The sequence below is a fragment of the Monodon monoceros genome, unplaced genomic scaffold (assembly GCF_005190385.1).
Source record: "Monodon monoceros isolate NGI ecotype Baffin Bay Population unplaced genomic scaffold, NGI_Narwhal_1 Super_Scaffold_6, whole genome shotgun sequence".
In the NCBI taxonomy this organism is placed as follows: domain Eukaryota; kingdom Metazoa; phylum Chordata; class Mammalia; order Artiodactyla; family Monodontidae; genus Monodon; species Monodon monoceros.
Window position 1 is genome coordinate 6,428,927 of NW_021703783.1, and position 25,194 is coordinate 6,454,120.

Consider the following 25,194-nt stretch of genomic DNA (forward strand, 5'->3'; position numbering starts at 1 on the left):
GTGGTGGTGATGGTGGTGGTGGTGGTGGTGATGGTGGTGGTGGTGATGGTGGTGGTGATGGTGGTGGTGCTGGTGGTGAGAAGAAGCTGCTTATGAGATTCAAGTCTTTCTTTGTATCAGCGCAGGTGTTTCCTTCTTCAGCTTTATTAGATGCCTCTTGGTACCTCTGAAGCCAGTGCCCTGGATAAATATCTTAATATTCACTCTGTAGGGATTCTATTGGAAGAAATTGCAGAAGATGTCCCAACAAGAGGGAGAACACTGCCATTTGCATGGGTCCCTACCTCGCTCAGACTGGCTTCTGCCATCTCTGGTTTGCATTTTGTAATACGGCTCATGGCAGTAGTACTGGATACGGGCCTGGTAGGTGTTCACCCCCGTCGTGGTGGTATAATTGAAGGCTCCATTAGGCAAGCTTCGGGGCTGCCCGCAGTCCCTGACTTGGAGAGAACACAGGGCCGTCTGAGAGCTGGTAAGGATTGTACCGGAACTTCAGTGGGAGGAAGGTGAGCAGTCTGCCCACAGAGCAGGAGTGGACCTGCAGAACATGCTGAGAACCTTCGGGAACTATGGTGAGTGGGGGGCTCTCGTGATGTACGGGAACTGGATACAACGAAATTCAGCCCTGGGTACAGCCTGTCAGTCCTGCTGAGATGAGGGCTGACTGGTTCCTGGATGGGCCAGAGGCTTCAAAGGATAAGTCAGGGGAGGGTCTTTTTGGGGAGATGCTTAGGCCAGACCCCTCTTCCCTTCTCCTCGGGGGAGACACATCCCTGAGTTGCAACTTACTCTTGCACCTGGGCATGGCGCGATGCCATGTGCCATCATCCTGGCAGACAGCTGTGAAGGACAGGAGCGCCTGTTTGCCCTGTTTGATCAGAGATAGAGGTGCTGTTAGTACAAGGAGGTGCCGCAGCTCCCTTCCTGTCCTCGCCCACACGGGAGCAGTAGGGATGCAAAGTCATCTCTCAAGCCCTCAGAACTTAGCACCCATGGACGTGGCTCCTTGGTCCTTCTTCCTAGCCAGTCCTTTCAGACCAGACTTACACATGGGCGCACATGAGCCACACAGCAGGAAGTCAGACCTAGGGCTAGTTGTTAGACCCAATAATCCTCTCTCTAGATTCTTGCCTGTTTCCACTGAGGTCCAATTGAACCCCACAATTTTAAATTAAAAAACAACAAGCCCAGTTGTGTGTTCTCTGCATTGAAACAAAAGTTTCTGCCCCGAAGTAGAACCATGTTTCTCTTCCTCTGGAACACCTTTCATCACCTCATTGCCCCTAGACTGTAGTCTTCTTAAGGGCAACAGCCTTTCCTAAAATACTAGCGCAGCCCAGCCACTTTCAAGGGTGCTTGAGGATGCTGACGTATGCTAAGTGCTGTCGTAGGTGAGCAGATGGCAGGGACCAGGGCAGGAGATGGCCCCCTCTGAAATGAAAAGTAATTGGACAGAATGAATGAGTTTTATTAAGATCAGCAGTCATCCCAGATAATTCGCCCTGGAACAGATTGCAAGGGAATGTGTACGAGGGTTAGGATGTCCCAGTGAAATGTAAATAATGTGAGAGAAACCGTGTGACTTGTTTTAAACTCTATGATGTGAATGACAAATGCCAAGTTAAGGGTGCGGGGGACGTAGGACGTGGTGAGTTGTAACCTGAGCAGAGAGGAGGGGTCTAGGACACTGAGTCCTTCCTGGAGCGAGGAGCAGTTACCTGGCTAACTCAGCTTGATGCAACATTCAAAGGTAAGCTCCACGAAGCCTGCATGAATATGTGTTTCTTTTTACTGTACTTCCCACATCCAGAACACTGCCTGACACTCAGTAACACTTAGAATGTTTGTTCGGTGACTTTGCTACAACTGAAGGACAAACCAAAGGTCTCTTCTCTGTTTCAGAGTAGGTCTCCCAAGTGGTTCTATTGAACAAAGACGGGATGTCCAGTCCCAGGTCCCTGGCCAGGGGTAACTCCAACCGCATGCTTTTTAAAAATAGCATTTTAATTTACCAGCTTTTGTGAGATTGACCAGTGGAGAAAACCACATATTTTCCTGAGTCTGCAAAGCTGAGGACAGGGTAGTGGACCTGGGGTAAGACCACCAATGTACAGAAAAGAAGCCCCTTCTTGTTGTTAGGTGGGATGCTGCCCGATTCATGAATCATTGAATAAAGTCAGTTAGGTCTTAAAAAAAACACCAAAGTCCCAAAACCCAGAGCCCTGGAGCAAGAGGCAGGGGGTTTGGTGGTAATCCTTGCTGTACACAATCCCGGTACTGTTGAGTCGCTCCTTGCACTTCACCTCCACCCCCGCCTCTTTGGTTCCTAACTCTACAATGAGTTATTGGGCAAGGCCAGTAGCTCTTAAACTTGGCTGGGCAGTAGTATCACCTGAGTAGCTTTTAGTAATCCTGATGCCTAGGCTGCACTCCAGACCCATAGACTAGGCTCTAGCAGGGGACCTGGACATCAGTATTTTAAAATCCTAAGTGTTTCCAAAGAGCAGTCAAGTTGGAACAGGCCAGGTGACCCTTCCAGCTCAAACGTGTATGATTCCACTTGGGGCTGAGCCTCAGCCTGCTGTGGGTCTGGCTGTGCGAATTATTCCTGATGCTGGGCCAGTTCCTTCCCCTCAGCTGTGGCTCTTACCTCCATGAGCTGGTAGCCTTGTTTGCAGGTGGCGATGAAGTAGTCCCGGAACTCGTACTGAGGCTGCAGGTCCTGGATGATGGTGAACGAGTCTAGGGTCTTGGGCTGGGGGCACTTGATGACTGTCAGGGAAAGCAGAGGGCACATTTATTGCAGAGCCACTGGCCTTCTTTCTACCCACTACATCCTGCCCCCTTGCTGGCCAGCGAGGGGCCCCGGGCAGCCTTACTTTTGCTGGTGTAGTGCAACTTCCAGCCCTGGCTGTCCCCTGACTCGTCCGTGAAGAACAGCAGGTCCACGGAGTTGCTGCTGGTGTCAATGGGCTCTGGCCTTTGCTTCCCACAGAACTCACCGATGTTCCTCTTGTTGGCATAGATCTGATGGGGGAGGAGGGAGGGTCACCTCTCCAGTTCAGAGACTTTTCTCCAGGGCTGGGGCGGTGGTGCTGGTGGTGGGGATCCTGCTTTCTGTATGTTTTCAGCTGGAGGGTAAAAGGGATCCCCAGTACCCAGCTGCCAGCTGTGTAGGAACTTGCCCAACTCATGTGTGATGTTGGCCATTGCTGTACCAATTGGCCAGAGGGTCCAGCAGGAAGGAGGGGTAAGAGAGCCACGTGGCGATGGGAGGAGAGGACAGGGCGTCTGGGGGTGGGGAGGTCTGCTGCACCTGTAGCTGGTCGTAGGGACAGTGTACTTGCTCGTGGTCATCGATTTCGAAAGGCTCCAGGAACTTGAGTTGGAGGGTGAGGCCCCGCTCTACCCGGATGCTGTAGTTGCAGCGTAGGTCGGGCGGGTAGGGCCGGGGGTACTCCAGGCTGGAGATGTAGCCCGACGGCTCTGTGAACAGCTCGCTGCTGCACTCGGCTGTGAGAGCAAAGCCGGGAGGGGGGTCACCCGAAGACTCGGGCTGGCCCGGTGAGCCCTTGCTCGGTCCCTTCCTCCCAACCCTGACCTCACCCTGGCAGGAATGCCTGTCCTTCTGAAGCTCATAGCCTGGACGGCAGGAACAGAAATAGCCACCAACGTAGTTGTGACACAGGTGCTGGCACAGGGGCTGGGGATTCTCCTCGACCAAGTTGAGCTGGGAGGCACATTCGTCCAGGTCTGGAAGAGATTCCGGAAGGAAAGATTCAGTTCCTGCCAGGGGACTTCTGTGGTGGCGCTAGTCTCAGCGAGGTCACTCACCAGAGGCCTAAACAGACAAAGCCAGCTCCTGGCCACCTGGGCCTCCCGCGGCCCCTCTAACGCTTTCTGGGAACTGCCCAGTGGGGACAGGGCTCAGGTGGACAGCCCCCTCCTGGAAAAAGCTCTCTTGGTAAAAGCAAGGAAGGCCAGGCTTCCTGCTTCTTTGGAGTCAAGGTTCTCCTTTTCCGGCCCCCGTGCAATATGAGGCCTGGAACACGGGCACAGGGACCACTCACCCACAGCTTGGTAGTAGGCCAGGAAGCCCTTGTAGAACATGATGGTGCCGTTCTCCTCGTTGGAGAAGTCCGTGTGGAAGGTCAGCAGCATCTTGTTCCCTTGGGACATAAATTCCTTCCTTCCTGGAGGGTTGCCCAGTGGGGAGCCCAGCTGCCCACAGAACCTCCCCAGGGTTTTCTTATCGGCAGAGATCTGGTGGAAGAAGGACAGTGGGGTAGGGAGACAGTTGCTGAGGGGACACGTCCCACGTGGAGGGTCAGTGAAGGTCATCCTTCTCTTGTCCCGACGAGCGGATCATGCCTCCTTGCTGGACGGCCTCCAGCTGCTCTCTGCCTGCTGCGTTCTGGCTGTTGCAAGCTTCCCCAGGTGCCTTTCCTCTGTCCCCTGCATCTCCATCCGCTAACTCTGCACGTTATCCTGTCCCGCAAACATCGTCCCTCCCCTTTTATGACCCCCAGCATGTTTCAGACCTTTCTTCACACCCATCTCCTCCTGTGCCCGCCCCCCACTGGAATCCTGGTGGCCTCTACCTGGCCTCTATCATTCCTTCATCCCTAGAGCCTGGATGGTCTGCTTCACCTTCTGCTCTGTCCTTCCACCTCGCCTTAGTCAAACCACTCACGTCCAGCCATGCCTCGTGATGGACTCAGCTGAACGTGAGCCCCCGGGGCCTGGTAGCCTTAGCAAGCATGGCCGAACTTCCCTTACCTCTTTCTTCACAGATTCCTTAACCCCTCCAGAGCAGAAGGCATCCCTCCCCCCACCTCATTCTTCACCATCCCTTGCCACCAAGACCCCTCGCCTCCAACACTGCCGTCTCAAGTCCTCTGGGCTAGGAAGATGTTTCATTTTCATGTTATTCTCTTATAACCTCCAGGAGGTCTCCTTGGAATAGTATTTATGGGCTGTGTGCGTGCTCTACCCGAATCCTGAGTCAAGAATCTCATTTTTATTGGATGTAGAAAGATGGGACTGGGACGGTGCCCTTGGTCATGACAGAGGTGAGGAGACAGCTCCCTGTCCTTGCTGAAGCCTATGCTTGAGCCACCACCATGAATGTCTCCCTTCCCCACGTCCCTGCGTTCCTGGTGAGGTGGCAGCCAAGGTGATACTCTCCATGGAAACAGGGAAACTGAGGCACAGCGATTTCCCAAAGGCTGCTAGCAAGTAAGAAGGTGGGGAAGGTTTTTCTGATTCCTGTAGGCAGTACATTTCCTGAGAGTGGGGCCCGTACCTTCCCTCTGTGTCTCTCCCCTCAGTGCTCCCCTAGGGGCTCTCAAACCAGTGGACACTCATCCACGACATCACTTGACTCTCAGAACCCCCACCTGGCCATCAGCTTTTACAGACTTGGGGCTTTGTCCACAGGTGGGGTCCTGTACAGGGTGGTCAGAACACAAGTTCCCAGGTTCCAGAGACACCCAGCTCTCCCTCTGCCCACCCAACCTGGGCCCCTACCTTGACATAATCATAGAAACAGCCTTCCGAAGGCTCCAGGTCAAACTGCCGGAAGACGAGCTTCACCCTGTACCCCGTGGGGACCGTGATCACAGTGGTGGTCTCAAAGTTGTCGGGGTAAGGCTTGGGGTACAGAGGGGAAGTCACTTCCCCATAGAGTTTCCGAGGGGTGAAGACGGAGCCTCCCACCCTGTAGAACAGGACTGGCACCAGGACGTATAAGAGCCACCTGCCAAAAAGAAAAAAGGTATCTGTAGGGCTGGAGGGGTGCAGCAGCCTTGCAGTTTGGGCAGTGGCTGTGGAGGGGGTGGGGATGGTCATACCGCCGGGCGTTTTCCTCTCGGCCCATTCTAGACCTCACAGAGATGTTCTGGGGGGCGGGGGCGGGCGGAGTGCGGAGGCTGGTCTTTGCAGCTGCCGCATTGGTGCGCACTCCCCGGGGCGGTGTCCAGTCCGGAGGTCATTGCGCTCCCTCCACCTCTCTCCCCAGCCTCCTCTGCTCTGTCCCATCACTCCCCTCCCCTTCCCGGAATAGGGCTGGCTTGGGACCCGTTAACTGGGGGTGAGGGTTTCCAGTCACGGCTCTCCGAAAGGGCTCCCAAAGGCTCAGCAAAGGCCTCTGGGAGAAACCACCTATGGAAGATGGTTTCGGGCACAAAACGACGCCTCTCCAGGGCTGAGTGGGTCCCCCATCTCGCTGCTCCCTGGGAGCTGGAGGAGGAAGATAAGGTGGCATCACCTCCTGGGTCTGAGGTCTCCTCTTGCCCTCAGGAGGAGGGACGGGGGGTATGTGTTTGCATGTGTGCACGCATGTGCACGTTGGAAGGGGTAAGGTATATACGGAGAGGAAGTGTGTTCCCACCTCCCTGAGTAAATCTGGGGGCAGGGTTGCCTCCCGTGCCCAGGATTCTCTGCTCTGGCTTCTCCCACCCTCCTTGGTCCCCATTAGCCTTACTCACATTTCTCAAGGGCTGTTTTTGGGTCTCTGACTCTCCTGACAGCGTCTTCATCCACTCTGTGTCCAGGGAGAGCAGAGTCACGCAGAGGAGGGAAGGGGGAGGGAATGAGGGGGAAAAGGGGGGGACCATTACGGGAGGAATGTTGTAGGGAATGAACTATTTGCATAAACAAAAACCAAAAAAAAAAAAATCTGTTTCCAGTGTAATTTAGTTTTGGTTTTGAAATCCCTGATGGTGGTGCCACCTGCTGGCCACATGGGGAAGGTCTAGAGATGGGTCTGCATTTTTAGGGACAGAAAAGCCTTTGGTTGGAGGCCCAGACTTCCGTTTCTAAATCTGATGGGAATTCCCTCTTTCTTCTGGGACCTTCCTGGGGTCTGATGTTGTTGTACAAGGTTCCTACCAAAAGGGCAATGGAGATTGCAGTTGAGGGTGACTCTCTTTCCTGGACCCTTCCTGTCCTTAGTCGCCTGACAGCCCTGGTCTGGGAGCAGCCAGGGTTTCAATGCCCAGGATGATGTGACAGGAACAAAGGCTGGAGAAGGGTAGTGCAGGAGGGCACAGATGAGAATGAAGTTCGGTTGCCCTGGGGCCCTGGGCTACTTCACTCATCAATGACACGAAGAGCAAGGATTGCTGTGACCCCAAAGCAGTACCAGGCTCAGTTTTAAGACCCTTCTTCCCCACCTCAGTGAACTCAGGCCTGCCAATGAACTTGTTTCTTAGAGAAGCAGGGGCAGCTGAGGACAGGATAGACACATCCTCTTATCCTCAGAAACTGGTCAAGAGTTTGAGCCCCTGAGTGTCCCAGCTGCCTAGGGCTGGGCAAACAGTGTGGCTGTAGACCGACCACTAGTGACTTGGTCTTTTCTGAAAGAAGGCCAGGCCCCCGGGAGGGAGAAAGGGCTCTCGTCTCTCTTGTCCTCCAGGCCATCGTGTCCTGTTTTAAACCTTTGCTCTTTGGGGAAGACTTTCTTCAACTCTCCAGGGCTCAGCGACCCTATAGCGGTGTGCTCCACAGGGAGACGCAGATCCAGAACAGGCCTCTGAGTTCTCAGGCCTCTGTAGTCCATCCTGCTTGTTTCCCCTATTAGATGAATCCCTCCAACTCTCCACCCACCCACCTGCTCACTTATCCATTTGGAAGCTACCTATTTAAAGTGCCAGGCACTTTCCCAGGCACTGGGCTCGCGAAGATGTGGCAGCTTCCCATTAGGCAGTGGCCAGGTCCTCACTGAATGTAGTTTGAGAGCAGGCACATGGGAGAGGCAAGATCAGGCCAGGTTGGAGGGTTGGAGGATCTCCAGCAGGTTTATACGTCAGAGCCGAGGACTGAGTCTGCCGGCAGGGCTGATCCATGACACGATCCATGGCATGATCCGTGGCCTTGTCAGGTGAGGAAGGACAAAAGGTAGGGAAGAAGGATAAGGAGGATGTCAGGAGGCAAGAAAGGAGGGGAATCTTGTCTAGCAAACTGCACATTAGTATCTGGACAGCAGTATGTGTGTGCTGTGTGCTTACCACGGGGCAGGATGGCAGATATACAGGTAGAGGAGGTGGTCCAAGAAGGTAAGTCTTGGCAGAAACTCTCCCATTCCTCCTAGGGATTCTGAGTTCTGTCCTGGTACCACGTAGCATGACTGGAAACTGACAAGCTTGGACCTCATTAGCTTAGTCCCAGTCGGATTCCCACTCTGCCCAACCATATAAAATCACCTCGACTTACATGTTGTGTTATATACCCTTGATGTATACCAAGGACAGCAAGAAAGAACAGCCACGTGAAGATTGCTCAAGCATTTGTTTTCAAACCAGTATTGAAGACATTGTTATATTGATCATTCCTTTTAAGATTTGATTCTGGGGAGAAAAAAGTTTTCTCTCTTAACATAATGGTATGTTTCCCTCTGTGGATATATTTCATCTATATATCTATATACCTGTACCTATAACTATATCTACCTGTATCTATCTATGTCTAGACATGTCTAGATCTAGATAGATAGATACAGACATATAGATATGTATAGGTATATATTTTTTGCCTTGGCAGAGAGAAACTCATCATGTTCTCAGTAATAAAAATAAAGAAGACAGGGTCTTCCCTGGTGGTGCAGTGGTAAAGAATCCACCTGCCAATGCAGGGGACACGGGTTTGAGCCCTGGTCCGGGAAGATCCCACATGCTGCAGAGCAATTGAGCCCGTGAGCCACAACTACTGAAGCCTGCGCGCCACAACTACTGAAGCCCGAGCACCTAGACCCCGTGCTTAGCAACAAGAGAAGCCACCTCAATGAGAAGCCCGTGCACTGCAATGAAGAGTAGCCCCCGCAACTCTAGCCACAACTAGAGAAAGCCCGCGTGCAGCAACGGAGACCCAACGCAGCCAAAAATAAATAAATAAATATTTTAAAACTAAAGAAATAAGACAAATAAAACTAATATATACTCATTAAATAAAATTTAGTGGAACATAGGGGAAAACAACACAGCCAAAATTATACCACTAAAAAACCCTCAGATTAATATTTTGAGTATTCTGTACTATGTATAGGTTTAAAAAATCGAAGAAACCACATGTATGTATAACTTTGAATCCTGCTATTTTCTCAAAGATAAATGTAACCTTTAACCATATAGCTAACTCGACCTTGAAGTCTAGCAAATTTGTTCTCTTCTGTTTTATGTATCTGTCTTCTATTTCCAGTTGAACAATTGTTTTTTATTTGTGTCTTTTTATGTTTTCCATTTGAAACAACTGTATTTTACTTGTGTCTTTTACTGTGACATCAAGTCCTTACTAAAAATTAAAGAGTTGGTCTTTTCAGGGAGAGCAGTGTGCTTGATGTTGGGGACATGGCCCGGGGTGTCCAGCAGCTCTGGGGGTGCCTGCAGGACCGTCCAGCCCAGGGCTGGGCTCACCAAGGTGTCTGCAGGAGTGCGGCCAGCAGGAAAGTGTGAGCCAGCTGTTGTCAGCTTCACCGAGGCAGGAATTCCCAGGAGGGAGAATCTAAAAGGATGCGGGGATCGGGGAGTGGGCGATACAGTAGGTCTTGAGGACACCTGAGAGCTGTCGAGGTGTACTGGAAAGGACATGCCTTCGCCGTCCTGTATCAGCTGTGGGGTTTGGAAGAGTCCCTTCATCTCCCTGAGCTTCAGTTTCCTCCTTGGTAAAACGTGGATAATAACTCATCCTTTGCAAAGCTGGTGTGAGGAGTCGGTGAAGTAACACACGGGAAGCGCCTGATATAAGAAGATACAGAACAACGTAGAGCTGTGACTATAATTGCAGCCAAGGAGTTGTGCGAGGTGAAGCCAAGACTATTTGACTCTTTGAAGGTTGATCACAGGGGCTTTGAAGTGTTTCAGAAATGAACTGAGACTACTTTCCCACACGGCACTTGAACAGGAGGATGAGGTGACTGTCTCTCGGGAGAGTGCAGAAGACGCCGTGTCCCGGGGGATGAAGTTCAAAGCGGAAACTCGAGGAGACGTGTGGGTGTAGCGCGCAAACCCGCAGGAAGGTGGAGGGTGAGAAGGGGGCTGAGGGACGCGGAGGATTTCTCTGGCTCAGTGGTTTGCTGCAGCTGTGACCTGAATAGGAATCTCTGTCCCCACTGCCCCACGCCCAGGGTTCAGTCCTCAACCCAACCCTCTCCCGTCTGGGCTCCACGGTGGGTGCCCCTGCTCAGCACCCCGGGGTCATCCTTCCCGCCCATCACTCCTCTGATCCAGTCCACGTAGTTGAGCACTTTGGTGTAGAAGCCGTACCCCTCACCACACCCAATGCCCCAGGATACGATGCCCGTGGCCACCCAGCGACGGGCACGATCGTCCCACACCACGTAGGCACCACCACTGTCCCCCTGGCAGACACTCTGCGGCCGCGTGCTGTCCCCGGCGCAGAACATACCGCCGGAGAACACCTCGGTCCTCCGCTTCTCTCGGAGCCAGGCCTCGCAGGCCGCCCGCGGGGCCACGGGCACCTGGGAGTATTTCAGCTCCGTGGTCAACCAGCCGTTCTCCACGCCAAAGCCACTGACGTAGCCCGCCAGGCCCGGGCGGTACAGGGCCTTGCGGTCGGGCAGGCAGACCGGGAGGAGGTGGGGGCCCAGCGGGGCACTGTGCTGCAGCTCCAGGAGGGCGATGTCCCCGTGGAAGTTGTGGGTCTGGTCCGGGCGGTAGTCTGGGTGCACGACCACGCGGCGCACCGGGTGGCCGCCCAGCTCCAGCAACTCGTCGATGTTCGTGTGGCCCAGGAACACCTCCGCGCGCCGGCTCTTCCCGAGGAAGATACCGTCCTTGGGGTAGATGGTGTGGGCGGCGGTGAGGATCCACCTGTCGCCCAGCAGGGCCCCGCCGCCTCGGCCGTAGATGCTGGTCAAGGCCTGCCAGGGGAAGTTGCCCAGCTCAGCTCTGGAGGCACCAACGAGCTCCCTGTTCTGGGCAATAGGGATGACCGGCCGTCCGCAGACTGGGAGACAGGAGGGGTAAAGTGAAAAACCAGCCGCTGCATCTGGAAACCTACTTCTGTGAAGTGCTTTCTCCTGCCTCCTCAGCCATTTTAAAGCCACTTTTTAATTTTAATTTTTATTTATTTATTTTGCCGCACCGCGAGGCATGCAGGATCTTAGTTCCCCAACCAGGGATGGAACCGGTGCCCCCTACAGTGGAAATGCGGAGTCTTAACCACAGGACCACCAGGGAAGTCCCAAGCCACTTTTTTAGACTCTTGGTGGGACCTTCTTTGAGCAAAATCGTGCAGCAAGCAGTTTGTCTTCAGTGTCTCCTGTCCTTGTTACTGGGTCATTTCTCCATTTTTTTAAAAAATAAATTTGTTTATTTATTTATTTATTTTTGGCTGCACTGGGTCTTTGTTGCTGTGCACAGGCTTTTCTCTAGCTGTGGCGAGCTGGGGCTACCCTTGAGGTGCGTAGGCTTCTCATTGCGGTGGCTTCTCTCGTTGCAGAGCATGGGCTGTAGGCGCACGGGCTTCAGTAGCTGTGGCACACAGGCTCAGTAGTTGTGGCTTGTGGGCTCTAGAGCGCAGGCTCAGTAGTTGTGGCACATGGGCCTAGCTGCTCCACAGCACGTGGGATCCTCCCGGACCAGGGCTCAAAACTCGTGTCCCCTGCATTGGCAGGCAGACTCCCAACAACTGCGCCACCAGGGAAGTCCCATTTCTCCATTTTTAACATCTCCCCCTCCCAAAGCACTATGTCAGGCTCCGCCCCCACAGCTTTCTGTGGCTCAGGAGTAAAACCTGAGAAATGTACTCAGATTGGGTTAGAAAGGCATGTTTGACTCAAAAAACTGGGTTTCAAAAATGGTGGACCTGAGGGAATTCTCTGGCGGTCCAGTGGTTAGGACTCTGTGCTTTCACTGCCGAGGGTGCCGGTTCCATCCCTGGTGGGGGAACTACAGTCTCACAGGCCGCTAGGCTGGGCCACAATATTAAGAAAACCAACCCTCCCCACAAAGAACCCAAAAATGGTGGACCTGAACCCTCATCTATTGCTGGTGGGAATGTAAAATGGTGCAGTCACTGTGGAAAACAGTGTGGCAGTTCCTCAAAAAGTTAAACACAGAGTTAGAATGTGAACCAACAATTCCACTCCTAGGTCTATACTCAAGAGACCTGAAGACGTGTTCAAACAGAAACTTGTACATGAATGCTCACCGCGGCAATATTCATAAAAGGCAAAAAGTGAAAACAACCTAAATGTCTATCAAGTCTATGAATGGATAAACAAAATGTGGTCTATCTGTACAGTGGGATTCTATTCAGCCATGAAAAGGAACAGAGTGCTGGGACTTCCCTGGAGGTCCAGTGGTTCAGACTCGCTGCTTCCACTGCAAGGGGCGCAGGTGTGATTCGTGCTTGGGGAACTAAGATGCAACATGCTGGACAGCTCGGCCAAAAAACGAAAAGAAAAGAAAAGGAATGGAGAACTGATACATGCTACAACGTGGACGAACCTTGAAAACATTACGCTAAATGAAAGAAGCCAGACGCAAAAGGCTATTATATGATTCCATTGACATAAAATGTCCAGAATAAAATCCATAGAGATAGAAAGTCGTTAGTGGTTGCCAGGAGATGGGAGAAGGGAGAGCTGGAGTTTCTTTCTGGGGTGATGAAAATGCTCTAGAATAAGTAGTAATGGTTGCACAACATGGTGAACACACTAAAAGTTACTGAATTGTACACTTTGCAAGAGTGATTTTTATGTTATATGAATTTTATCTCCAAAAATTTTTTTAAAAAAATGCTGGGCCTTCTGGCGCTGTGGCATTAAGGTAGGGAAATATTTTGGGGACAGAGAGCCTCTCTGTGTATCGTTAAAGCAGACCATGTCGAAAGAGGGTTTTCTCTTATTTCAACTCATCTGTCCCTCTGATTAGCTTCCTTCTGGCTTTTCGTTTCCCAGTTATCCCTTGATCCTCGAAGGAGAAGGGATGAGCTCCTTCCTTCTCCTTTTCTGGGCCTTCTTGGTTCCCCTTTTCTGCCTCACTTTCTGCCTTCGCCTCCCCCTTTCTATTCTACGGCTGTCCTGTGCCCTTAGACAGGCCCTGTGCAACAGCTGAGGCTTGTCTCGGAAGTGGCCAACGTCATGGTGCCACAGGTCCCCACTTACCAGGCACACAGCGAGGAACCTCCTCCCTTTCCTGTGTCTGCTTCCAGGGCACCTGGGCGGTGCAGGTGAGTGTCCCTGGGAGTGAAATGAGGGAGGCACAGAACAGGCTCAGAATTGGGAGGAGGGGCTGAAAGAGGCTTCAGACCTCTTGGGCGGAGTGAGGCAGGTAGGAGCTGGTTCTTCAGCAGGTGGGGACTTACCTGCGGGCATAGCCTGATAATAGGGCTCCTGGCAGTGGCTCTGGATCTCAGTGGAGCTGTCTCCAGGTGTGTTGATGGCCTCAGGGTCCCCACTGGCCTGGCTGATGGGCTGACTATGATTCATACCTAAAGGGAAACAGAGGTCAATAGGACAGAGAACAGAACTGCAAACTGGCAACCCAGGGACTGATTCTGGTCCGTGGCCATATTTAGTTTGACCTGCACAGTCTTTTTTTAATTTTATTTTTTAAATTAAAAAAACCTTTATTTTGGCCGCATGGCTTGCAGGACCTTAGTTCCCCAACCAGGGACTGAACCTGGGCCCTCGGCAGTGAATGCACCGAGTCCTAACCACTGGACCATCAGGGAATTCTCAGCACGGGTTTCTTCTTTTTTTTTTATTATTTGAATTATTTTTCACTGCAGATTGTTAATGCTATAAAGGCTTGAAAGTAACTGTGAAAGCAGGGTATGGGAAACAGGCATTTTCATATATGGTTAGCGGGACTGTAAATTAGCAAAACTTTTGTAGGGAAATTTAGCAATATCAAAATTAAAATTGCAAATGTTTTTCACTTTTTTATTTCTAAGAATTTATCCTCATATATGTGCTCAAAGATGTATATATGAAGATATTCAGAGCAGTACTGTTTGTGGGAGAAAAATACCTATCAGTGGAGGACTAATTAAATATGATGCATCAATCAAAGGAATATTGTATGGTCATTAAAAAGAATTAGGCATGGACTTCCCTGGTGGCGCAGTGGTTGAGAGTCCGCCTGCCGATGCAGGGGACGTGGGTTCGTGCCCCGGTCCGGGAAGATCCCACATGCTGCGGAGCGGCTGGGCCCGTGAGCCATGGCCGCTGAGCCTGCGCGTCTGGAGCCTGTGCTCCGCAACGGGAGAGGCCACAGCAGTGAGAGGCCCGCGTACCGCAAAAAAAAAAAAAAAAAAAAGAATTAGGCAATGCTAACCACATGTATATGGGATGATCTTTAAGATATATCATTGAAGCAGTTCCCTGTCAGTCCGGTGGTTGGGACTCAGCACTTTCACCACCGGGGCCTGGGTTTGATCCCTGATTGGGGAACTAATACCCCAGAAGCTGCACAGCACGGCCAAAAAAAAAAAAAATCATTGAATTAAAAATGGCAAATTTAAAACATTGTGACTATTAGCAACACACACAGCCACAATATTTATATTTGAGTGGCCTGGAATGTCTTTGGAAGAATACCCAGGAAATAGAGAACAGAGTCATTTCTGGACAGAATAGCCAGGGATTAGGGGCCAGAGGTTAGAGGAAGATTATTTATTTGAAAATTTTACTGTGGGCATGTATTATCTTTCAAAAAACCTGGGGTTACCATTTGAAAATCTGGAATTTCACTTAAAAATCTGAATTTTTGGCTCCTCTTGAAAAACGAGATGATCTGCAAGTGCTGGGCCTGTAAATATGCAGGGAGACAAGAGCTGGAGCTGAGCCGGGTGCCCCTGTGACTGGGCTGCTCACCAGCAGGGTGGGCCGGGCAGCAAGGGGCTGAGCCCAGGTGTCCCGAGCCCCCAGCCTCAGCCTCCACTTGTCACTTCAAGATACCAGGGGCCAGGGCTATGGGCAGGGGCTTCCCTCCCTGCACCCCAAGGGGCTCACTCACCCACGGCTTGGTAGAGGGCCAGGAAGCCCTTGTGGAGGCCCGGGGTTCTGTCCTCAGAGGCGGGTGAATGGAAGGTCAGCCGCAAACTGTTCCCTGAGGACACAAATTCCCTCTGACCAGGGGGGCTGCCCAGCAGGGAGCCCTGCTGCCCACAGAACCGGCTGGGATCCATTCCACTGGCTGTGATCTGAAAGGGGGGGGGCAGGCAGGCGTGGGGTGAATCTGCACCACAGGTGGTCACAGGGTCATGCCACAGCCTGGACCCCCAGCCCCGCCTTGAAGGTCTACGTACCGCTGGGGCTCAGAAACCGCACCACCCCGTGGAGCCTTCCTCAAGTTGCTTCCTGCTCCATTACTGGCTCCTAGGTTTCTTCCATCCATGACCAGATACCTAGCAGATTTCTTTAGCCTGCCATGCTTATCTCATACAGCCCACAATATTTCAAGAATTGAAATAGAAACTTATAATAACTGGATTATAAGTTCTAAGAAGGCAGGAACTACATCTACTTTGCTCCCCACTGAGTCCCTGATGCTCAACCTGGTACCTACAGCATCACAGCTTTGAATCAATGAATATGCAGACGTTAAGTCCCTCCCGTCCAGCTTCTTCCACCTCCATCACATTTCACTTCTCTGAGTAACTTCCTATGGCCAACATCTGAGAAGCGAGAAGACCCTCTGCACAGACTGAGCCCCTGGGGTTCCTGGCCTTCCCTGTTGTCCTTCTTTTGGAGTGTCTCTCCTCTTACCCCACAAACTATAAATGAAGCCCCCGCAAGGTATGGAATCTAAGGACACAAAATGTACACGGTGTGGTTACACTGTCTACTGTTGCCTAACTTAAATCAAAACCCTGCTCAAATGCCTTTCTATGGGGTCCCCAACCCAAGGAAGGGCACCTTGGAAGGAGTTCCCCTGGCCACCGCTTCATGTTTAATCTCTCTCCCGGGCATACAGCTCACTGCTCAACTCATTTTATTGCTGACTTTCATATTGATCCACATATCCTGGGTTTTTGCTGGCTCTTCGTTCCTTCATTCTCCCCAGATCTTAGTCTCCTCTCCTATAAAATTGTCTGTGGAGGCCCCTTCCAGCCAGGACACCCCTGTGTCCCAGGGCAGCTCCCCAGTGTGTGCAGAAAAGCATTGGGAAAGTGACACCAAATACCCGCTCACTCAGAAATCACTGTGTTGTGTGTCCTACACGCATGACAAGCTTGGGTTTCATTCATTCTTTCCTTTATTCCTTTGACAAACAGCTGTTTATTATGTTCTGTGTGGGAGATGCTGTGCTAGGTGCCGGGGATACAGCACCATGTGAATTAAGACACAGTCCTGCTACCGAGGAGGCCAGAATCTGGCTGAGGATACTGACGGGCAAAAGATGAACTAGGTCACAGTGTGTTGAATTCTGCATTCGAGATGTGTGTGCGTGCGTGCGTGCGTGTGTGCGTGTGTGCTTGTGCGTGCGTGTGATTTACTCTGGAAGCAGGAAGGAGGGAACAGTCCTATTCCTGAGCTCGAACTCCGTCAGTGACAAGGGAAGAGCCAGGCTGGGATTAAAGTGATTCAAGGCTAAGGAGAACAGGGCACTGTAGGTGTTCGACAGACATAGGCTGAGTTGAATAAAGTGTAGTCCCCACGTCAGCTAAATCTGAAGAAATAAATACATGCATTTATCTCTTCTCCCACCTCAAATCCCACTAATAGGACAGCAGAGGGATAAAAATGGATATGTTATCAAGGACAAAAAGGTGAGGGGAGGTGATAGCTCCTGAGAGATGCCCACAACGTTTGGAAGGTGGAGTGGAGATGGACACATGTAACCTGAGTCTTGGGCTGGGGCAACAGAAAGCAGCAGGTTCTGATCACAGATCTCTGGGACGTGTCAGAACTGGCATAAGCAGGAGACGGGAGGATTCCTCTGAAGAAACCGGCTGTCACCAGAGAACACCCTTCTGCTGTGGATGTGCAGGAGGCCCCCAGCAGTACATCTGGGTCACCTCGTGGATAACCCGATTTTCAAACCTGTCGTCTGACAGATTTCAGCTATCCACACAGAGCATCCAAGAGCGTTCTGCACGTCACTCTTAAATATGAATGGACAGCCAAGGATTATCACACTTTGCAGAAAAGTCTCCAACATGAAAAGCACAGGTCAGAACAAATGAACGGTACAAAGGAACTTGGTGAAGAAGACAGAATACAGGGAGCAGAGAAATGGTTTTTTTTTAATTTCTTTTTTTTTTTTTTTGTGGTACGTGGGCCTCTCATTATCGTGGCCACTCCTGTTGCGGAGCACAGGCTCCGGACGCACAGGCTCAGCGGCCATGGCTCATGGGCCCAGCCGCTCCGTGGCATGTGGGATCTTCCCGGACCGGGGCAAGAACCCGCGTCCCCTGCATCGGCAGGCGGACTCTCCACCACTGCGCCACCAGGGAAGCCCGAGAAATGTTTTAAAATAATTCCAATAGAGGGAAAAGAGTAGATATTGCCTCTACGAAACAAGAACAAGATTCTACAAAAAGGCACGTTTAGATAATTAGAATGAACCTTTAGACATGAAAAAATGTTAGCAGGAAAAAAAATCATTAAAAAGTTGGGATTTACAATGAGATCTCCCACAAAGTGGAACAAAAAGACAAAGAGATGGAAAACAGAACAGAATGGATAACAAAACTGGATAATCTGTCCAGAACCTAACAACAGTGAAATTACAGAAGTTCCAGAAGGAGAAAATAAAGTAGATGTCTGGAAATGATTTAAAAATTAATACAAGAACTTTCTCAAATTGAAGGGTCTTGATTAAGAGAGTCTCTGGATTAAAAGAACCCTGTACAGGGGCTTCCCTGGTGGCGCAGTGGTTGAGAGTCCGCCTGCCGATGCAGGGGACACGGGTTCGTGCCCCGATCCGGGAGGATACCACATGCCGCGGAGCGGCTGGGCCCGTGAGCCATGGCCGCTGAGCCTGTGCATCCGGAGCCTGTGCTCCTCAACGGGAGAGGCCACAGCAGTGAGAGGCCCGCGTACCGCAAAAAAAGAACCCTGTACAATGAGTACAGAATGACCTGACCTGCATCAAGGCACATCCTGATGAAAGTTCAGAATTATGGTTATAAGGAAAATATGCTGAAAGTTCTAGAGAGAAAACACTAAGGCTCAGGAGGTCTAACAACACTAGGGCTAGAAGACAGTGTCATTAAAATTCTGAGAGAAAATGACTTCTAACCTAGAATGTAACCCAGATAAACTATCCACCAAGTGTGAGGGGAGAACTAAGACATTCAGGGCTATATAAGTTCCTCTAAAATGTGTTCCCTCATTCCCTTTCTGGAGGAGAATGTGCTCCTCCAAAAGGAGAGGGTAAACCAAGAAAGAGAAGGAGATGAGAGTCACTTCCAACACAGGACAAGTAAAGGAAATCTCTGGAAGGTGGGAAAAGGGAACTCCTTGACAAGTGAAGGCTTAGAAAGCAAAGAGACTGAAGAAATAAGTCATGGGGACGTCACCCCATGTGGGATGGGGTGGAATGTCACCAACGCAAAGGAGGACAGAGAGACTGAGATTTGTACTTGAAAATGTCAAGAGACTTACTCTCCTGGCTGAGAGTTTGGGGGAGATTTGTTACAGAGAGAACTCAGCAAACTAAAAATCAAACAAAAAACCCCCAAACCCCCAAAACACTATGTAGTTCTTGACTGCTGGGAAATCCAAAAGCTGGAGAAAGGAAATTGTACACCAAGTGCACAGATGTGAGTACTTCAAAGTCATAATGATGTAAAAAATGAATATAGTTTTAACTAAAAACGCTAATAGAGGTAAACTGAGAGGATGGGGGAGGGGAAACGTGCGGGGGTGAAGGTCGAAGAGAGATAAAGCTAAGTCCTCATCTTTTAGAGCTGGAAGTTAATAGAGAAATTATTTATACTTCTGAACATAAACACCAGATGAAACAGCTACATGAATCATAAATGACTGCCCTGGGGAGCAGCAATGGGGGCAGGGGAAGGAGGCTGGAGATGATAAGCCTTGGTGTACTCTGATTTTTTTTAAAAAAATTATGCACATGTATTATTCGGATAGAAATAAAATTTAAACCAAAAGATAATGTAGGGACTTCCCTGGTGGCACAGTGGTTAAGAATCCGCCTGCTAATGCAGGGGACATGTGTTCGAGCCCTGGTCCGGGAAGATTCCACACGCTGTGGAGCAACTAGGCCCGTGCGCCACAACTACTGAGCCTGTGCTCTAGAGCCCGCGCGCCTACAGCCCGTGCTCCACAACAAGAGAAGCCACTGCAATGAGAAGCCCGCGCACCGCAACGAAGAGTAGCCCCCGCTCGCTGCAACTAGAGAAAGCCCTTGCGTGGAAACGAAGACCCAATACCACCAAAAATAAATTAAAAAAAAAAAAAGATAACGTAAATTACTGTTTTTAAAGTGTCCTTATTCTGAATAATGCCCTTGTCATATGTGAGGTTTTGCCATAGCGCCTCTAAGGGAAACTCATAGTCACCTAATCTTTTATTATATTTACGTCCAGCTTCCTAGCCTGACAGAGCAGGCACTCAACATACTTGATGATGGATTTTTAATGACTGATGTGTGAGTTCCTGCTTTTGACTCTAGGGATTCGCAGTATTTGTGTGTCCCTTTATGAGACTTCCAAAGGCAGGGCCAGACCTGCTGCCCTGTCCTCATCTATGGGGCCCAGACGGCAGGGGGCACAGGTCGGCACCGGGCCTCCGCTGGGAGGCTGTGCGCTGGGTACACCTGGCCTCCCAGGTAAGCCTCGCGCTTCGGGGCCGGCTGCCCCTGGGCTCCAGGCCGAGAGGCTCCCTCCACAGAGGCCCTCCCAGCTCACCGAGACGTAGTCCCGGTCACAGTCCGGGGACGGCTCCAGGTCGAAGTCCTGGAAGATGAGCCTCACGGCAAAGCCCTCTGGAGCCTCGATGTCCGTGGAGCTCTCTTGGCCTTTGACATATGGTTCCGGGTACCCGGGGGACATCAGCTTCTGGGGCAGCGGCTGGGCCAAGAGCACGGAGCCCTGCGTGGGGCAAGCCTGGAGGACTCCCCAAAGGAGCAGCCACCACCTGGGAGTGGGCGAGGGCAGATGGGACCACATGGCTGTGGCCTGGAGCCTGCGGAGATACGAACGCAACAGGCAGTGCTGAGGGCTGAGAGGCCTGGGAAAGGCTCAGCAGCGGCGGCCTCAGCCCTTGACGCCTGGGCACCTCTGGCCACTCGCTTATTGCCCCCCCGTCACCCCAATTCCTTCAGCCTCCTGGTCAGCCCGCGCTAGGAGGGTGAGTTTTCCACCATTGCCCACCTCCCTGCAGAGTCTCATCCCCGCAGTGGCTGCTTTCTGCTTCAGCCAGACTCTCCTGGGGTCTGAAGGAGCGACAGGAGTACAAGTGAGGGCCATTTATTTTTTTATTTTATTTTTCTGGCCACATGGCATGTGGGGTCTTAGTTCTCTGACTAGGCATCAAAGGCACCCCCTGCGGTGGGAGCACCGAGTGTTAACCGCTGGACCGCCAGGGAAGCCCCAGGGACATTTAAAGGTGACGGGGTCTTGTCTGGAGCATTGAGCCTGAGCACCCCGGGGAGGGCTGCTGGAGGCCGTGTGTGTATTCATCGGGCCCTGGGTCCCCTCCCGCACGCCCACCCTCCTCCTCCGCAGCCTCCCCAGCCTCCCCAGCCTCTCCAGGCACGCTCACGTGTGGCCTGGGCAGCGAGTGGAATGGGGCTTCCCCAAAGACAGTTCCCCTGCTCTGAGTCCGGGCATCTGGAAGCCGACATCTGAGCCCTGAGGGGACCTGGCCCGGGCCAGGGAACAGGAAGTGGGGCTGGAGGAGGCGCTGCGGGGGAGGAGGGAGCAGTTACTGGAAATGCGTTGAGTAACTCTCGGCAATTCCCTTTTTCTAATTCTCTGGCTTGAGCGCCACCTGCTGTCTGATTCAGGAATAGCTCACCCACCGCAACTCGGGAAAAACATCTCGAAAACCACGCTGGCCCTCAGGAGAGACCAGGGGTGGGAGGGCACTGACTCTTGACTCTTTTGCACTATTTAAAACCATTTAATTTTTACCATGTGCATGTATCGCACACGGTAGGATGGCTCCTTGTGAGTTAGGCTGTCCCCTTTAATGGGCCATACATCTCCGTCCCTGACCTCTAGGTGGCTCATCCTGTGACCAGCCCGCCTCTTGTAGAAACTGAAGTTTGTGAGCCTGGACTGGAGCCCCTCCTTCCCCCTCCCTCCTCACCAAGCATGGCTGGCTGCGCTTACTTAGGTAGTCTTTGAATCCTGTCCACAACCCCTGGACGCTGCTGGTCCAGCAGGGTCAGGCCGGCGGCAGGCCCAGGCCGAAGCTTCTTTAGGCAGATACCCGGGGCCGTGTCTGTGGGCAGGGGCTGCCCTCCCTGAACCCCCAGGGGGGACTCTCACCCACAGCTTGGTAGGGGACCAGGAAGCCCTTGTGGAGGTTGGGAGTCCTGTCCTAAGAGGTCACCTGCAAACTGTTCCCTGTGGACGCAGACTCCCTCTGACCAATGAGCGAGGGGGTGGGGAGTGCCCACTGGGGAACCCTGCTGCCCACAGAGCTGGCTCACAACAGTCCGCACACCCACTGTGATCGGAGAGGGGAGGGGAGGGCGTGCAGGCAGGTGTGGGCGGCCTCTGCACCCCTGGAGGTCACAGGGTCATGTCCTGTGGTGGACTCCAGCCTGGTCTAGAAGTTCTGCGCACCTCTGGGGCTCAGGGTCTTAGCTCGTGGTGGCTTCATCGCAGAGTCCTGTGTACCCTTTCCCTCCTTATTCTCCACCCACAAAGGCTGCCGTTTGCTGAGAAAGGCTCCTCACCCACACCAGCGCTCTCAGTCCGTCAACAGAGGAGTGGATAAAGATGTGGTACATGTATACAATGGAGTATTACTCAGCCATAAAAAAGGACGAAATAAGGCCATCTGCAGCAACATGGACGGACCTAGAGATTGCCATACTGAGTGAAGTAAGTCAGACAGAGAAGGAGCAATGTCATATGCTATTGCTTATTTGTGGAATCTAAAAAAAGGCTACGAATGAACTTATCTACAAAACAGAAATACTTACAGATGTAGAAAATAAACTTATGGTTATGGGGGGGTAAAGGGTGGGAGGGAAAAATTGGAAGATTGGGATTGACCCATACACACTACTATATATAAAATAGATAACTAATAAGGACCTACTGTACAGCACAGGGAACTCTACTCGATACCTTGTAATGGCCTATATGGGAAAAGAATCTAAAAAGGAGTGGACATATGTATATTCATAACAGAGTCAGTTTGCTGTACAGCAGAAATTAACACAACATTGTAAATCAACTATACTCCAATGAAAGTAAAGAAGAATAAATTAAGGTATAGAGTGAAAAAAAACGATTCTCTCTGGGAACCCCTAGGGGCCCTTCCAAACCGTCCACCAGGCCAGCTAGCAGGCTCCATGAAGGCAGGACTGTGGCTGCTGGGTTCTCCATCACTGATGGCTGGTATGCTGCCTTGCCTGGATACGAGATGGTGATGTGCGTGTAGCTGAATCTTGAATACCTGGGTAGAAAGCCTCTTAGCCAACTTCCTCCCTTCCTCCCCTGTGCTAACCTTCCAACCCCCCTTCTTCCAGCCCCACCATCACTTTGCTAAGCACTTTTTTTTTTTTTTTTTTTTTTGCGGCACGCGGGCCTCTCGCTGTTGTGGCCTCTCCCGTTGCGGAGCACAGGCTCCGGACGCGCAGGCTCAGCGGCCATGGCTCACGGGCACAGCCGCTCCGCAGCATGTGGGATCTTCCCGGACCGGGGCACGAACCCGTGTCCCCTGCATCGGCAGGCGGGCTGTCAACCACTGCGCCACCAGGGCAGCCTGCTAAGCACTTTTTGCTGCCACTTTTTGGGACCTGACTTTCCCCTCTTCCCCTCCTGTAGGATGCTTCCCCTACCCTACACGAGGCAACAAAACACAGCTATCCAATAAGTGAGAGCAACCTAAAGATACAAAAGATTCTTAACATGGTTCACGTCTGTAGTATTTTGTTGTCCTGTGCTAGCAACAGGCACCTCCTTCCAGCCTCGCTCTGGATCGTCCCAAATGACAAGGCTCCTTCTCAAGCACCATTCCTCTGGGTTTCTTTCCTTCTAGAGCATCTTTCCGCCACCCTTAGTCCCAGGGAGAGCTTGGGAGACAACTGCCCGCACCCCATTTCATGAAGTGACCTCTACTCTGGGGCCCCAGACACGGCTCAGGTACCTGGGAGATGCTCCCTGCTTCTTGTTACTCTTTATTTTTCCCTCTCCTCCATCGCTTTCTTCCCTTTCTCCAGGTCTCTGTGTTCTTGTTCTCATCCTCCTCCATCCAAGCTTAATCTCTTGGAGCTTCCACTCTGCTAAGCGTCATGTAGCTCCATCCTCCTGGGAGCCTCTGACTTGAGGAGGTAGCTTGCTATCAGGCTTGGGAGTTTTTATTGTCACCTAGTAACAGGGTCACCACGGAGATGAGGACCCCACATATGATGGTCAGAGCATTTGTCTCTCTTATTATTACCCCAGGGAAGTGGTGCTATAGGTCACAGACCAATTCCAAATCCCTTCAGGTTAACTGAACTCAGGGTTCTGCTGCTTCCCCTTCTTACCTTTCTTTTTTAAAATTTATTTAATTAATTGTATTTTTGGCTGCGTTGGGTCTTCGTTGCGGCGCGCGGGCTTTTCTCTAGTTGCGGCGAGTGGGGGCTACTCTGTTGCGGTGCGCGGGCTTCAGTAGTTGTGGCGCGTGGGCTCCCCTGCGCTCGGTAGTTGTGGCATATGGGCTTAGTTGCTCCGCGGCATGTGGGATCTTCCTGGACCAGGGCTCGAACTCGTGTCCCCTGCATTGGCAGGCGGATTCTCATCCACTGCGCCACCAGGGAAGTCCCCCTTCTTTCTTTTTCCAGCCCTTCCCACGAGGCTGATTCCTGCCTCTCCTGGTAAGGCACAGGGCAGGGATTTCTCCTGTTAATTCAAATAATTTCAGGCTCTTAAGCTGTTGAAAACTCTTAAAAAAAAAAAATCAAGCAGAGTAATGGGATTTTACCTTTATGCTAGAAAGGAGGAGAAGAGAGTCCCAAAGGTATACTTCTGGTCTAACAAACAAACAATAGTTTCACAAGTACTTATGCTTTTTGGAAATTGAAGCGGTTACTTTAAGTATTGTTTTCAGAGTAATAAGTTATCAATGGCCAACCAGAGTTGCAAGTTTTTTTTTTTTGACAGCACCTCACTGCATACAGGATCTTAGTTCCCCAACCAGGGATCGAACTCGTGCCCCCTGCAGTGGAAGGGTGGAGTCCTAACCACTGGACTGCCAGGGAATTCCCGAATTGCAGCCTTTTAAGGTTTATAGATGATATTGCAGTGCTCCTATAGCAATCATCTCTGAAGTCTGAATATCTTAAAAGATCCCTTTGTACAAGTTACACTTGCAAAGATGACAGAAGCATAACACAGAACAGGATTATCTGTTTTCACACCATTGAGATTGAATGTTCTTGATTCACCACTTTATCAGAATTGACTCCGTGAAGCACAATCATGTCTGATTTTCTGCAGCTCCAGGATAAGAGGGATTATACTCTCGTCTTCCTGAGATTTATTTCATGAGCATTTGTGGGTCTTGCTTTTTAAAACCAAGTACCAGCATTTCATTACAGAGTATTTAGAGGGAGAAAAAGGTGGGCCTAAGAAGCTGAAAATGTAAAGAAAAGAGAAAGTTAAGTGGATATGGAACACATTATGTTTTTCACCTTCAGTGGGGAGACAGGTCCCTTGACTTCAAGGCAAGTGTGCGGGCTTGGCCCAAGCAAGGCGATGCAGCTGTGGCTGGGGGCGACCCCAGGGCTCAGGAGTGGCAGAAAGTCCCTGGAAACGCAGTGATCATCAGCACGGCCTTTCAAAAATCTCTAGAGTGGATACCACTCGCCGTCTGGCTCAGGGGTAGCTGAAATATTGGACAGTTTTACTCCAGCTGAGGCTTGATGTCTCTGAGACCGGGAAGACCTCTCACCCATCGACACCCAGGCTTAACTCAAAGTACAAGCTGTGGAGCCATGCCAGTTGCCCATTTTTTTTGAAGTTCTCCATTTTAGATGGTTGTTTATATTTTTTTCGGGCCTCTCACTGTTGTGGCCTCTCCCGTTGCGGAGC

At 51.3% G+C, this 25,194-nt stretch overlaps 2 protein-coding genes across 3 annotated transcripts in view; both read right to left on the reverse strand.

Annotated features, from left to right (window-relative positions):
• The window catches only part of C1R (complement C1r), a 9,542-nt gene extending 2,901 nt beyond the window's left edge, over positions 1–6,641 (reverse strand). The window contains exons 1-9 of one of the 2 annotated variants that reach the window (XM_029205651.1): positions 6,489–6,641; positions 5,530–5,758; positions 4,071–4,263; positions 3,607–3,753; positions 3,317–3,513; positions 2,880–3,027; positions 2,651–2,772; positions 790–868; positions 285–440 (exon numbers count right to left, since the gene is read on the reverse strand). In XM_029205651.1, coding sequence (XP_029061484.1) covers positions 285–440; positions 790–868; positions 2,651–2,772; positions 2,880–3,027; positions 3,317–3,513; positions 3,607–3,753; positions 4,071–4,263; positions 5,530–5,758; positions 6,489–6,490 — 1,273 coding nt within the window. In that variant the 5' untranslated portion in view covers positions 6,491–6,641. Of the gene's footprint in view, positions 1–284; positions 441–789; positions 869–2,650; positions 2,773–2,879; positions 3,028–3,316; positions 3,514–3,606; positions 3,754–4,070; positions 4,264–5,529; positions 5,759–5,852; positions 5,983–6,488 lie in introns of those variants that run through there. The other variant, XM_029205650.1, reaches the window with a different exon arrangement.
• Positions 6,642–8,945: 2,304 nt separating this feature from the next.
• C1RL (complement C1r subcomponent like) lies at positions 8,946–20,804 on the reverse strand. Its single transcript, XM_029206680.1, has 6 exons — positions 20,702–20,804; positions 19,846–20,122; positions 14,982–15,168; positions 13,327–13,452; positions 13,127–13,201; positions 8,946–10,962 (listed from the first exon to the last, which is right to left on the reverse strand). The coding sequence occupies exons 1-6, from the start codon at positions 20,767–20,769 to the stop codon at positions 10,124–10,126; spliced, it is 1,572 nt and encodes a 523-aa protein (XP_029062513.1). The 5' UTR covers positions 20,770–20,804; the 3' UTR covers positions 8,946–10,123.
• Between the last annotated feature and the right edge of the window lie 4,390 nt (positions 20,805–25,194).

Coding starts and splice junctions, on each gene's coding strand:
- C1RL (XM_029206680.1), bottom strand. CDS start 20,769: ATGCCCGGACTCAGAGCAGGGGAACTGTCTTTGGGGAAGCCCCATTCC. Junction 13,453..14,981: donor GGCCCTCTACCAAGCCGTGG/GTGAGTGAGCCC, acceptor GTTTCCCTTTAG/GTATGAATCATAGTCAGCCC. Junction 13,202..13,326: donor TTATCAGGCTATGCCCGCAG/GTAAGTCCCCAC, acceptor TTTCACTCCCAG/GGACACTCACCTGCACCGCC.